The sequence below is a fragment of the Notolepis coatsorum genome (assembly GCF_963971535.1).
Source record: "Notolepis coatsorum genome assembly, chromosome: 6".
NCBI classification, from domain to species: Eukaryota; Metazoa; Chordata; class Actinopteri; order Aulopiformes; family Paralepididae; genus Notolepis; species Notolepis coatsorum.
The window spans coordinates 32,398,942-32,413,446 of NC_140170.1; the positions used below are offsets into that span (position 1 = coordinate 32,398,942).

The 14,505-nt window shown below is 45.7% G+C and overlaps 1 protein-coding gene across 6 annotated transcripts in view; it reads left to right on the plus strand.

Annotated features, from left to right (window-relative positions):
- ppp6r3 (protein phosphatase 6, regulatory subunit 3) overlaps positions 1 to 14,013 on the plus strand; it is a 172,748-nt gene extending 158,735 nt beyond the window's left edge. For all 6 annotated transcript variants that reach the window (XM_084316105.1, XM_084316109.1, XM_084316108.1 and 3 more), the window contains 3 exons: positions 6,571 to 6,657; positions 7,061 to 7,126; positions 13,609 to 14,013. In XM_084316105.1, coding sequence (XP_084172231.1) covers positions 6,571 to 6,657; positions 7,061 to 7,126; positions 13,609 to 13,660 — 205 coding nt within the window. In that variant the 3' untranslated portion in view covers positions 13,661 to 14,013. The remainder of the gene's footprint in view (positions 1 to 6,570; positions 6,658 to 7,060; positions 7,127 to 13,608) is intronic.
- The last annotated feature ends 492 nt before the right edge of the window (positions 14,014 to 14,505 follow it).

Consider the following 14,505-nt stretch of genomic DNA (forward strand, 5'->3'; position numbering starts at 1 on the left):
AGGTCCAGTTAGGTCATCTTAGGTCATGTTAGGTCATCTTAGGTCATGTTAGGTCATGTTAGGTCATCTTAGGTCATGTTAGGTCATCTTAGGTCATGTTAGGTCATGTTAGGTCATCTTAGGTCATGCTAGGTCCAGTTAGGTCATGTTAGGTCATGTTCTGCCCAGTTAGGTCATCTTAGGTCATGTTAGGCCCAGTTAGGTCATGTTAGGTCCAGTTAGGTCATCTTAGGTCATGCTAGGTCATCTTAGGTCATGTTAGGTCCAGTTAGGTCATCTTAGGTCATGTTGGGCCCAGTTAGGTGTTCTTGGGTCATGTTAGGCCCAGTTAGGTAATCTTGGGTCATGTTGGGCCCAGTTAGGTGTTCTTGGGTCATGTTAGGCCCAGTTGGGTGTTTTAGGTGTTCTTGGGTCATGTTAGGCCCAGTTGGGTGTTCCTGGGTCATGTTAGGCCCAGTTAGGTGTTCTTGGGTCATGTTACGCCCAGTTGGGTGTTCTTGGGTCATGTTAGGCCCAGTTAGGTGTTCTTGGGTCATGTTAGGCCCAGTTAGGTGTTCTTGGGTCATGTTAGGCCCAGTTAGGTGTTCTTGGGTCATGTTAGGCCCAGTTGGGTGTTCTTGGGTCATGTTAGGCCCAGTTGGGTGTTCTTGGGTCATGTTAGGCCCAGTTAGGTGTTCTTGGGTCATGTTAGGCCCAGTTAGGTGTTCTTGGGTCATGTTAGGCCCAGTTAGGTGTTCCTGGGTCATGTTAGGCCCAGTTAGGTGTTCTTGGGTCATGTTAGGCCCAGTTAGGTGTTCTTGGGTCATGTTAGGCCCAGTTGGGTGTTCTTGGGTCATGTTAGGCCCAGTTGGGTGTTCTTGGGTCATGTTAGGCCCAGTTGGGTGTTCTTGGGTCATGTTAGGCCCAGTTGGGTGTTCTTGGGTCATGTTAGGCCCAGTTAGGTGTTCTTGGGTCATGTTAGGCCCAGTTAGGTGTTCTTGGGTCATGTTAGGCCCAGTTGGGTGTTCTTGGGTCATGTTAGGCCCAGTTGGGTGTTCTTGGGTCATGTTAGGCCCAGGTGGGTCTTCTTAGGTCTTGTTTGGACAGTTGCAAAGCTGTCTGGGCTTTCCCATCAGACACTGTATGTCAGGCCTCACAAGGCTGCTGTTGAATCCTTACATAAAAAAAGATTCTTAGTGAATTATTTAGTTACTAGAAGACTGAGCTAGCTAAACTACAAGAAGACTAAGCTAGCTAAACTACAAGAAGACTGAGCTAGCTAAACTACAAGAAGACTAAGCTAGCTAAACTACAAGAAGACTGAGCTAGCTAAACTACAAGAAGACTGAGCTAGCTAAACTACAAGAAGACTAAGCTAGCTAAACTACAAGAAGACTGAGCTAGCTAAACTACAAGAAGACTGAGCTAGCTAAACTACAAGAAGACTAAGCTAGCTAAACTACAAGAAGACTGAGCTAGCTAAACTACAAGAAGACTGAGCTAGCTAAACTACAAGAAGACTAAGCTAGCTAAACTACAAGAAGACTGAGCTAGCTAAACTACAAGAAGACTGAGCTAGCTACGTTACTAGAAGACTGAGCTAGCTAAGTTACTCTGTACAGCACTTTGGTTGACGCGTCATGTGAAATGTGCTATATAAATAAATCTGATTGATTGATTGATTAAACTACAAGAAGACTGAGCTAGATAAATTACTAGAAGACTTAGCTAGCTAAACGACAAGAAGACTGAGCTAGCTAAATTGCTAGAAGTCTGGGCTAGCTAAGTTACTAGAAGACTGAGCTAGCTAAGCTACAAGAAGACTGAGCTAGCTACGTTACTAGAAGACTGAACTAGCTAAGTTACTAGAAGACTGAGCTAGCTAAGGTACTAGAAGACTGAGCTAGCTAAGTTACTAGAAGACTGAGCTTGCTAAGTTACTAGAAGACTGAGCTAGCTAAGTTACTAGAAGACTGAGCTAGCTACAAGAAGACTGAGCTAGCTAAGTTACTAGAAGACTGAGATAGCTAAGGTACTAGAAGACTGAGCTAGCTAAGTTACTAGAAGACTGAGCTAGCTAAGTTACTAGAAGACTGCGCTAGCTAAGTTACTAGAAGACTGAGCTAGCTAAGTTACTAGAAGACTGAGCTAGCTAAGGTACTAGAAGATTGAGCTAGCTAAGTTACTAGAAGACCGAGCTAGCTAAGTTACCAGAAGACTGATCTAAGCAGTGTTTTCTTACGTTCATAGTCTGAGCATTTCTAAAGTTTGAGAATGGTCTTGTAAATATAGTATATAAACTATGTAGTGTAATAATAGTAACCTTATTTATAGCATTCTTCTTAACATTACAAACGTGTTAGAAAGTGACAACAATGACACAAGTTACAATAAATAAAATGTAAAATGCTAAAAAATAAGAGAAAATATCATTAATTAAAATTAAAAGCCTGTTTAACCTGTGCAACCCGACGATTTGGGCATATACATATAACACGTCATATCTCGCAATCTAGAAAAAAATACTGGATTATTTTGGAAAGGGGCGATGTTTAGCATGGAATAGCGCACAAACTAAAGTATGTAGAAATGAACTGGTTAGTCAGTGTTGGACTAAACCAGTGTTTCTCAAAGTGGGGGGCGCGCCCCCCAGGGGGGGCGCAGAGGCATGACAGGGGGGGCCTTGAGATTTAGTAAATTTTTTTTTTTTTTTTTTATTATTACAGAAAATGATCACTAAAGTGCTATCTGTTGCAGCTGCACAGTTCTCCATGAAAATAACATTTCTCAAAATCTGAAAATCATTATTTAATAAAACACAGAAAAGGATCACCAAGTTACTCTGGATAAAAAAAACCTTTACAGACGACATTGAGACAAAGCTTCCTGACACATCTCCATCCAAACTCTTGGAAGAACTCTTTGAAATCTCATCTGATACCACCTAGAGAGCTAGTTTCAGAGTGTGGTGCTGAGTACCAAGTATCTCATCTCATGGCCCACCAAGTATCTCATGATGCAGCAGTTAAGGTGTTGATACCATTCAGCACCACATACAGTATCTGTGTGAAGCTGGCTTTTCATCCATGACAGCTCTGAAAACAAAATATAGGGCCAATTTGAAAGGTCACGATATAAATATTTTGGTCCGCCAAAGGGGGGCCTGACAGAAAAAGTTTGAGAAGCACTGGACTAAACAATGCCTGTCAAATGAGCCATACTATTTTCTCCATAGCTATAATACAGAACACACGATGGGTCCGCAAACATTGCGAAAATGGTCAATAACGCTGGCGCCATTGAGTAGAGATGGGAAAACAGCCTCCTAAGCCCGGAGCCCTATTTTCTGAAAATCCGCCTAAAATACATAAGTAAATGAAATATTGCTCCACTTCTACAAGGCTATTTGCATATTCTTGGTATCTAGGGACATCTTTGAACCTCAGTGAATGTATCCCCAGTGTCTATTACTAGGCTTGCTTAAATTGTGATGAAACAAAGGAGAATATGAATTATGATTTTTCTTTGCATCTTTGACAGTGAATAACACCATGCTAAAAATGACCAGACATGGAAAAACTGCCACTGATCTCGTTCAGTACCTTCTTGAGATCATGTGTACAAAAACTCTAAGGAAATGAATAAAGGGAAGATGATTAAACAGAAGGTTTTGTAGATACAGTACTGAATTCTCCCATCCGGACCAATGTAATTGTAAATATTATTATAGAATATAGAATAGCAGGCTTATAAATGACCTTATTATAGCCAATTTATGGATTGTGCCAAATCTTATATTTCAAATGCCCGAGTTCAATTTGGATTTAGTATCACCAGGCGTGCATAAGAACAGATAATGACATATATATATATATATTTTTTAAGCTTTTTTATTTTTGCCAGGGTGGCACCATTTTGAAACTAATTTCAAATCTAATTGTTGCTACATGCTAAAAATAGGGAAGAGAAATGAACTGTGCTTCAATTAAACAACAATTAAACAATTAACAATTAACACTTTGAATGCCCATCACGAGATATCTTGGGTTATCAGCCCGCCCCCTGAATGCCCATCACGAGAATTCTCATTTAATTTTTTTTATTAGCGATCTGAATTCATATTTCATCAACCGAGTCTACCGTTGGTAAACCAGCCCCACCAGGCGCTCAGATGTGAAAAAAGCGCCCCCTATCGTCTCCCAGATGGTAATGCACCCTTTTGGATTGGACTCAATGAAAATGGATGAGAGAAAAAAACTCTGGAGTCCACATTTTACTTCTCACGCATGTAACCGGAGCCGATCAGATTCATTCTGGACCCTCAGCACAGCGTGTAATATGTGTTTTACAGTATACGCGTTGGATCAATAAAAGGATCGATTTTTGGAATGGCGATCAGGAATTGGAATAATCCATTTGGATACCATCTGATCTCGGGTAAGGAATCTATTTTACCAGTCTTAGGATAATCAGACCTGTTTTCACGGAGATATAAGCTTTTCCCCTATGTGTGATATGGCTGTTTGACTGTGCGAGCGATCAGGAACTAAGAGAATAGATTTACAGCTTGCGGCACCAGCGTGCATACGTACACATATACTATCGATAATCTAGCGTTTATTTGAAAACTATTTATAAATAGGCCGAAAAATTACAACGTTCTAGAATATTACAGTACAGGGCGTTTATCACGGATTCTTTTTTTCCCCCTTGAAAACGAGGGCTTTTCAAAATGCTATAAAACGGAAATTAACCGATAAAAAAACAATCCGCTTCGACAATGTTGACTGGAAAATGAGTCATTGATAAGCGAGGGCAGATTAGACACATTTTTAAAACATAGATTAGGCGATATTAATGCTAACATTGAAGTGCTTGAAGAGCTTGAAGAGCTATTTGGTTAGAGGTCTTTGGGTACAGGGTTAGAGGTCTTTGGTTAGAGGTCTTTGGGTACAGGGTTAGAGGTCTTTGGGTACAGGGTTAGAGGTCTTTGGGTACAGGGTTAGAGGTCTTTGGGTACAGGGTTAGAGGTCTTTGGGTACAGGGTTGGAGGTCTTTGGGTACAGGGTTAGAGGTCTTTGGGTACAGGGTTAGAGGTCTTTGGTTAGAGGTCTTTGGGTACAGGGTTAGAGGTCTTTGGTTAGAGGTCTTTGGGTACAGGGTTAGAGGTCTTTGGTTAGAGGTCTTTGGGTACAGGGTTAGAGGTCTTTGGTTAGAGGTCTTTGGGTACAGGGTTAGAGGTCTTTGGGTACAGGGTTAGAGGTCTTTGGGTACAGGGTTAGAGGTCTTTGGGTACAGGGTTAGAGGTCTTTGGGTACAGGGTTAGAGGTCTTTGGGTACAGGGTTAGGGTTAGAGGTCTGTCAGAAACGTATGACCTAAACCAACCAAGAGCCAAGACATTAACTCCAACGTAATTAATAAGGCAATTAAGTAAAGTATTATTATTATTATTTTTTTTATTGATCTTTGTCCCCCTCCTTTTTCCTCCAATTTTCTCCCATCCCAATGTTAGTCGTTATGCCAATTCCCAATCCCCTTCCTGGTCGCTGCGCACTTACCCCCCACAGTCGGTCTGGGAGAGTGGAGGCTATCACATGCTTCCTCCGACACACGTCCAGCCAATCAACCGCTTCTTTTCACCTGGCAGCGCAGACTCTCACTGAGACGGTGTAAGGTGTGGAAGGATCACACTACCCCCCTTAGATCCTATCCGCGCTTAGCAGGCGCCCCGACCGAACTGTAGGAGTCGCTGTTTACGACCCGGACCCACCCCGCCAGCTTCTCCCACCCTCTAATACTGCCAATTGTATTAGTGTGAACGGCCAGCCAAGCTGGTGACAACCCCGGAGCTGTGAGCTGGACTCGAACAGGCGAATCCAGCCGCTCCGGTGTTGGTGACGAACGCAATCTGATTTATGTGTTATATATATATATATAAATATATTATAAACATATAAAGTATGTATATAAGACCACTGTAGGACTAACCCTAACTCAAATAAAACTCTAATACAATGTTAATAATTATTATAAATAATAATAAAACTAGTTTTCAACCAACCTCCTGGAGATTCTGTGACGCAAAGCAAGACTGACGGCTGGCACCATAATGTTTGGTCCAATCAGAGGCTCCAATTCTGTCTTGAGGGCCCGCCTCCCAGTTCAGCTGGATGATGACTCACACCAGCAGCCAATCGGCGGACTCTCTCTCTCCATTCGCTGTACATCTGACTATTTCCTCTTCATTTAGCCACACCCTCTGGTTTCCTGTGATGTTTCCTCCTTCCATACGCATGCCTTTCTGTCTGTGTGTGTATGTGTGTGTGGTGGGACGGGCATCACGTAGAGTTCACTTCACAACCAATCCTGACTCGTGTGTTCTTTCTATTTATTGCTGTGTGTGTGTGTGTGTGTGTGTGTGTGTGTGTGTGTGTGTGTGTGTGTGTGTGTGTGTGTGTGTGTGTGTGTGTGTGTGTGTGTGTGTGTGTGTGTGTGTGTGTGTGTGTGTGTGTGTGTGTGTGTGTGTGTGTGTGTGTGTGTGTGTGTGTGTGTGTGTGTGTGTGTGTGTGTGTGTGTGTGTGTGTGTGTAGTGCTGAGACGAGTAGTGTGGAGGAGAGGTGTTCAGCTGCTGAGAGTGGAGAAGCAGAGAAGACCAACCAGACTTGCTGTTCAACCAGGTAACTGTCCTACAGACCTGCTATCTACCTGCTATCTAGCCCTGTACCGACCGACCCCTAACTAACTTATTGTAACTAACCTACACTGTAGCACTCAACACTTTGATGAACATTGTTGCTCAGCTGGTAGAGTTGTGCCCTTCCTTCCTGATGACTTGTCGTACAGAACTTGTAAGTCGCTTTGGATAAAAGCGTTCAACTACCGGTAAATGTAGAGAACTAATTTTCAGAAAGATTATTATCTACTGCATGTTGAGGTGAAATCTGAGTTTTAAAGATGTTCACAATGGATGGACTTATTTGTTGCGACTTCAAATATGAAAGGAAAACTGTTACAGATTCTTCCATATGATGATGACTCCCCGTTCAAAGAGATGTGTGTTTCTCTCCGTCTCTGTCTCAGTGAGAAGAGTGTCTCTCTGCTGGCTGGCATCCCCAACGGTCCTTTAGAAGAGAAGGAGGAGAGGAGGTGAGACTGGCTGACTGCTTACTGACTGACTGCTTACTGACTGACTGCTTACTGACTGTTTTACTGACTGACTGCTTACTGACTGACTGCTTTACTGACTGACTGACTGACTGACTGACTGACTGACTGTTTTACTGACTGACTGCTTTACTGACTGACTGCTTTACTGACTGACTGTTTTACTGACTGACTGCTTACTGACTGACTGACTGACTGACTGACTGACTGCTTTACTGACTGACTGTTTTACTGACTGACTGCTTACTGACTGACTGCTTTACTGACTGACTGCTTTACTGACTGACTGCTTTACTGACTGACTGTTTTACTGACTGACTGCTTTACTGACTGACTGTTTTACTGACTGACTGCTTTACTGACTGACTGTTTTACTGACTGACTGCTTTACTGACTGACTGTTTTACTGACTGACTGCTTTACTGACTGACTGCTTTACTGACTGACTGCTTTACTGACTGACTGCTTTACTGACTGACTGACTGCTTTACTGACTGACTGCTTTACTGACTGACTGCTTTACTGACTGACTGACTGCTTTACTGACTGACTGCTTTACTGACTGACTGCTTTACTGACTGACTGACTGCTTTACTGACTGACTGCTTTACTGACTGACTGACTGCTTTACTGACTGACTGCTTTACTGACTGACTGCTTTACTGACTGACTGACTGCTTTACTGACTGACTGACTGACTGCTTTACTGACTGACTGACTGCTTTACTGACTGACTGACTGACTGCTTTACTGACTGACTGCTTTACTGACTGACTGCTTTACTGACTGACTGCTTTACTGACTGACTGACTGACTGCTTTACTGACTGACTGCTTTACTGACTGACTGTTTTACTGACTGACTGTTTTACTGACTGACTGTTTTACTGACTGACTGCTTTACTGACTGACTGTTTTACTGACTGACTGCTTTACTGACTGACTGTTTTACTGACTGACTGTTTTACTGACTGACTGTTTTACTGACTGACTGTTTTACTGACTGACTGCTTTACTGACTGACTGTTTTACTGACTGACTGTTTTACTGACTGACTGACTGACTGACTGCTTTACTGACTGACTGCTTTACTGACTGACTGACTGACTGACTGACTGACTGACTGACTGACTGCTTTACTGACTGACTGACTGCTTTACTGACTGACTGCTTTACTGACTGACTGCTTTACTGACTGACTGACTGACTGACTGACTGACTGACTGCTTTACTGACTGCTTTACTGACTGACTGCTTTACTGACTGACTGCTTTACTGACTGACTGCTTTACTGACTGACTGACTGCTTTACTGACTGACTGCTTTACTGACTGACTGCTTTACTGACTGACTGACTGCTTTACTGACTGACTGCTTTACTGACTGACTGCTTTACTGACTGACTGACTGCTTTACTGACTGACTGCTTTACTGACTGACTGCTTTACTGACTGACTGACTGCTTTACTGACTGACTGACTGCTTTACTGACTGACTGCTTTACTGACTGACTGCTTTACTGACTGACTGTTTTACTGACTGACTGTTTTACTGACTGACTGTTTTACTGACTGACTGCTTTACTGACTGACTGTTTTACTGACTGACTGTTTTACTGACTGACTGTTTTACTGACTGACTGTTTTACTGACTGACTGCTTTACTGGCTGACTGTTTTACTGACTGACTGTTTTACTGACTGACTGACTGACTGACTGACTGACTGACTGACTGCTTTACTGACTGACTGCTTTACTGACTGACTGACTGACTGACTGACTGACTGACTGACTGACTGCTTTACTGACTGACTGCTTTACTGACTGACTGTTTTACTGACTGACTGACTGACTGCTTTACTGACTGACTGCTTTACTGACTGACTGCTTTACTGACTGACTGCTTTACTGACTGACTGACTGACTGACTGACTGACTGACTGACTGACTGACTGACTGACTGCTTTACTGACTGACTGCTTTACTGACTGACTGTTTTACTGACTGACTGACTGACTGCTTTACTGACTGACTGCTTTACTGACTGACTGCTTTACTGACTGACTGCTTTACTGACTGACTGCTTTACTGACTGACTGCTTTACTGACTGACTGACTGACTGACTGACTGCTTTACTGACTGACTGCTTTACTGACTGACTGACTGACTGACTGACTGCTTTACTGACTGACTGACTGACTGACTGACTGCTTTACTGACTGACTGCTTTACTGACTGACTGTTTTACTGACTGACTGCTTTACTGACTGACTGCTTTACTGACTGACTGACTGACTGACTGACTGACTGACTGACTGACTGACTGACTGACTGCTTTACTGACTGACTGCTTTACTGACTGACTGTTTTACTGACTGACTGACTGACTGCTTTACTGACTGACTGCTTTACTGACTGACTGCTTTACTGACTGACTGACTGACTGACTGACTGACTGCTTTACTGACTGACTGCTTTACTGACTGACTGACTGACTGACTGACTGACTGCTTTACTGACTGACTGCTTTACTGACTGACTGTTTTACTGACTGACTGTTTTACTGACTGACTGCTTTACTGACTGACTGTTTTACTGACTGTTTTACTGACTGACTGCTTTACTGACTGACTGCTTTACTGACTGACTGACTGACTGACTGTTTTACTGACTGACTGACTGACTGACTGTTTTACTGACTGACTGTTTTACTGACTGACTGCTTTACTGACTGACTGCTTTACTGACTGACTGCTTACTGACTGACTGCTTTACTGACTGACTGCTTTACTGACTGACTGCTTTACTGACTGTTTTACTGACTGACTGTTTTACTGACTGACTGTTTTACTGACTGACTGCTTTACTGACTGACTGCTTTACTGACTGACTGACTGTTTTACTGACTGACTGTTTTACTGACTGACTGCTTTACTGACTGACTGTTTTACTGACTGACTGTTTTACTGACTGGCTGCTGTTTTACTGACTGACTGCTTTACTGACTGACTGTTTTACTGACTGACTGCTTTACTGCCTGACTGTTTTACTGACTGACTGTTTTACTGACTGACTGCTTTTTTACTGACTGACTGCTTTACTGACTGACTGCTTTACTGACTGACTGTTTTACTGACTGACTGTTTTACTGACTGACTGCTTTACTGACTGACTGTTTTACTGACTGACTGCTTTACTGACTGACTGTCACTGCCTGTGGATTACATACCTGTTACGACCCCTGTGGGTCTAAGGGTAAAGGGCTGTAACATAACAGTTGGTTGACAGAAAAGATGGACCACGTTTGTAAACACAAGGATATTTATTGAGATGCAAAGGAAGCACATGTAGCTCAAGGGTGAGCCCAGGCCCAAACAACAAACAAACACCACTATTCTCCAAATAAACCAATCTAATCTATGGTAAAAGAAATTACATTACCTAAACTACCCTTACCTAACCAAAACAGGAGAAAACAATATCCAAAGGAAATGGCAGCTCACCCCATCTGTGCTTCCTGAAAAGAGAGACAAAAACACATTAATGATACATACAACAAAGGCAGAATATATACAAAAACACACTCACCACACTACAGAAGGTTAACCCTTTCACTACCACACTACAGAAGGTTAACCCTTTCACTACCACACTATAGAAGGTTAACACTTTCACTACCACACTACAGAAGGTTAACCTTTCACAACCACACTATAGAAGGTTAACCTTTCACTACCACACTACAGCCGGTTAACCCTTTCACTGCCACCTGTGGTGTGGTAGTGAAATGGTTAACCTGCTGTAGTGTGGCAGTGAAAGGGTTAAGGCCGATCCATACTTCCTTCCGTTAGTCGCGTCCGCTCGTGCGCATTGGTGCGCGTGACGTCATTTGTGTAATTCTCATCGGCGCGCGTGCTGCCAAGACTTTGTAACCGCGCGTCAGCCGCACACTGCCACACGACAGAAGGTTAGCCCTTTACTATCACACAACCGCATGCGGAGCTAATGATGCTAATGATGGAGCATCGCCGTCGGTTGTGTGATAGTAAAGGGTTAACCTTCTGTATTGTCACAGTGAAAGTCAACCGGCTGTCGTGTGGCAGTGAAAGGGCATGGACCTGCGTGCCGACTGCCGCATGTGCTAGCTGTCAAAACAAAGGCACTCGGCGCTTCCGGACGGAGTATGAACGGAAGCGCGTGCGTGTCGTTGTGCGTGTCGTGTGCGTGTCTGTGTGCGTGTCGGTGTGCGTGTCGGTGTGCGTGTCGGTGTGCGTGTCGGTGTGCGTGTCTGTGTGCGTGTCTGTGTGCGTGTCTGTGTGCGTGTCTGTGTGCGTGTCGGTGTGCGTGTCGGTGTGCGTGTCTGTGTGCGTGTCTGTGTGCGTGTCGGTGTGCGTGTCTGTGTGCGTGTCTGTGTGCGTGTCTGTGTGCGTGTCTGTGTGCGTGTGTGTGCGTGTCGGTGTGCGTGTCGGTGTGCGTGTCTGTGTGCGTGTCGGTGTGCGTGTCGGTGTGTCGGTGTGCGTGTCTGTGTGCGTGTCTGTGTGCGTGTCGGTGTACGTGTCGGTGTGCGTGTCGGTGTGCGTGTCGGTGTGTCGGTGTGCGTGTCTGTGTGCGTGTCGGTGTGCGTGTCGGTGTGCGTGTCGGTGTGCGTGTCGGTGTGCGTGTCGGTGTGCGTGTCGGTGTGCGTGTCGGTGTGCGTGTCTGTGTGCGTGTCTGTGTGCGTGTCTGTGTGCGTGTCTGTGTGCGTGTCTGTGTGCGTGTCGGTGTGCGTGTCGGTGTCTGTGTGCGTGTCGGTGTGCGTGTCGGTGTGCGTGTCTGTGTGCGTGTCGGTGTGCGTGTCGGTGTGCGTGTCGGTGTGCGTGTCTGTGTGCGTGTCGGTGTGCGTGTCGGTGTGCGTGTCGGTGTGCGTGCCACTCTCCGAGTCCGCCAAAGGCCTTAACCTTCTGTATTGTCGCAGTGAAAGGGTTAACTATTTGCTAGTGTGGCAGTGAAAGGGGTTAACTAGGCATGTCCCCACAGAGCTAGCAATGGTCACTTTGTCAGGGGTCAGTCTACAGGGGTCAGTCTACAGGGGTCAGTCTACAGGGGTCAGGGGTCAGTCTTCAGGGGTCAGTCTACAGGGGTCAGTCTACAGGGGTCAGGGGAGTCTACAGGGGTCAGTCTACAGGGGTCAGTCTACATGGGTCAGGGGTCAGTCTACAGGGGGTCAGTCTACAGGGGTCAGGGGTCAGTCTACAGGGGTCAGTCTACAGGGGTCAGTCTACAGGGGTCAGGGGTCAGTCTACAGGGGTCAGTCTACAGGGGTCAGTCTACATGGGTCAGGGGTCAGTCTACAGGGGTCAGTCTACAGGGGTCAGTCTACAGGGGTCAGGGGTCAGTCTACAGGGGTCAGTCTACAGGGGTCAGTCTACAGGGGTCAGTCTACAGGGGTTAGGGGTCAGTCTACAGGGGTCAGGGGTCAGTCTACAGGGGTCAGTCTACATGGGTCAGGGGTCAGTCTACAGGGGTCAGGGGTCAGTATACAGGGGTCAGTCTACAGGGGGTCAGGGGTCAGTCTACAGGGGGTGACGGTGGGTCGGGAGGTAGAGCAGTCATCTGGTAATCCGGAGGTTCCCGGTTCGATTCCCGGGCCACGTGTCAAAGTGTCCTTGAGCAAGACACTTAACCCCCTAACTGCTCCTGATGCGCAGGTTGGCACCTTGGCACGGTCGCCTCCGCCGTCGGTGTGTGAATGAGTGGGTTAATGTGAGGAACAAAGTGTAAAGCGCTTTGGATAAAAGCTCTATATAAATACACCGTTTACTTTGGTCTGTGACTGTTTAACACGTGAAGCTGCTGGTTAGTCTGGTTCTGTGACTGTTTCTATACTTAATACCTTAATTCACTCTCTCTCTCTCTCTCTCTCTCTCTCTCTCTCTCTCTCCTCTCTCTCTCTGTCTCTCTCTCTCTCTCTCCTCTCTCTCTCTCTCTCTCTCTCCTCTCTCTCTTCTTCTCTCTCTCTCTCTGTCTCTCTCTCTCTCTCTCTCTCTCTCTCTCTCCTCTCTCTCTCTCTCTCTCTCTCTCTCTGTCTGTCTCTCTCCCTGCCTCTCCCTCCCTCCCTCTCTGTCTCTCTCTCTCTGTCTCTCTCTCTCTCTCTCTCTCTCTCTCTCTCTCTCTCTCTCTCTCTCTCTCTCTCTCTCTCTCTCTCTCTCTCTCTCTCTCTGTCTCTCTCCCTGCCTCTCCCTCCCTCCCTCCCTCCCTCCCTCTCTCTCTCTCTCTCTCTCTCTCTCTCTCTCTCCTCTCTCTTCTCTCTCTCTCTCTCTCTCTCTCTCTCTCTCTCTCTCTCTCTCTCTCTCTCTCTCTCTCTCTCTCTCTCTCTCTCTCTCTCTCTCTCTCTCTCTCTCCCTCTCTCTCTCCCTGCCTCTTCTCTCTCTCTCTCCCTCTCTCTCTCTCTCTCTCTCTCTCTCTCTCTCTCTCTCTCTCTCTCAGGGTGGAACAGAGTGCAGCATCCCTTGAACCAACAGTTAATGGGCCAGCGTGAGGTTCCCTAGCGACAGCCAATGGCCAGCCTGTTCCCTGCCTCGCAGAGTCCCTCCCCCTGGCCAATCGGAAAGGGCGCCGCTCGTCCAGACTCAGAGCTGCACCAATCACACGACACCACGAGACCAGCAATACTCCTATAGGCTCCTCCCCACAGACAGACAGACAGGTGTACAGGATGGACTGAATAGAAGAGAGAAAGAGAGAGAGAGAGAGCTACTCTAAAGGATCAGATTTTTTTTGAATTTGTTTCTATACTGTTGTTCCAGGTGATCTGTGACTATCTGCCACTCAAAGTTAAATAGTAATGTTGCTATAGTTAAAATATGATTGTATGAATAAAATATTTTATAAAAAGAAATGTGTATTCACAAACGGCGAGATGAATATCTAGGGAGACCCCAAACAGCCAATCGGCTGCTGTTACCGGGCAGATATTTTGTCCTGCGCACCAATCGGAGCGGTTTTCTTCCCACATCTTGGTCTCCTGCGGCTCAACCCTGCAGCCAGCTGATGACATCACCGTCCTCTCCTCTGCCCTCAAACTAACCCTGCAGCCAGCTGAGAGCCAGGAGAGGAGTTCAGCTTCTCATGACATCACTGTCCTCTCCTCCGCCCTCAAACTAACCCTGCAGCCAGCTGAGAGCCAGGAGAGGAGTTCAGCTTCTCATGACATCACTGTCCTCTCCTCCGCCCTCAAACTAACCCTGCAGCCAGCTGAGAGCCAGGAGAGGAGTTCAGCTTCTCATGACATCACCGTCCTCTCCTCTGCCCTCAAACTAACCCTGCAGCCAGCTGAGAGCCAGGAGAGGAGTTCAGCTTCTCATGACATCACCGTCCTCTCCT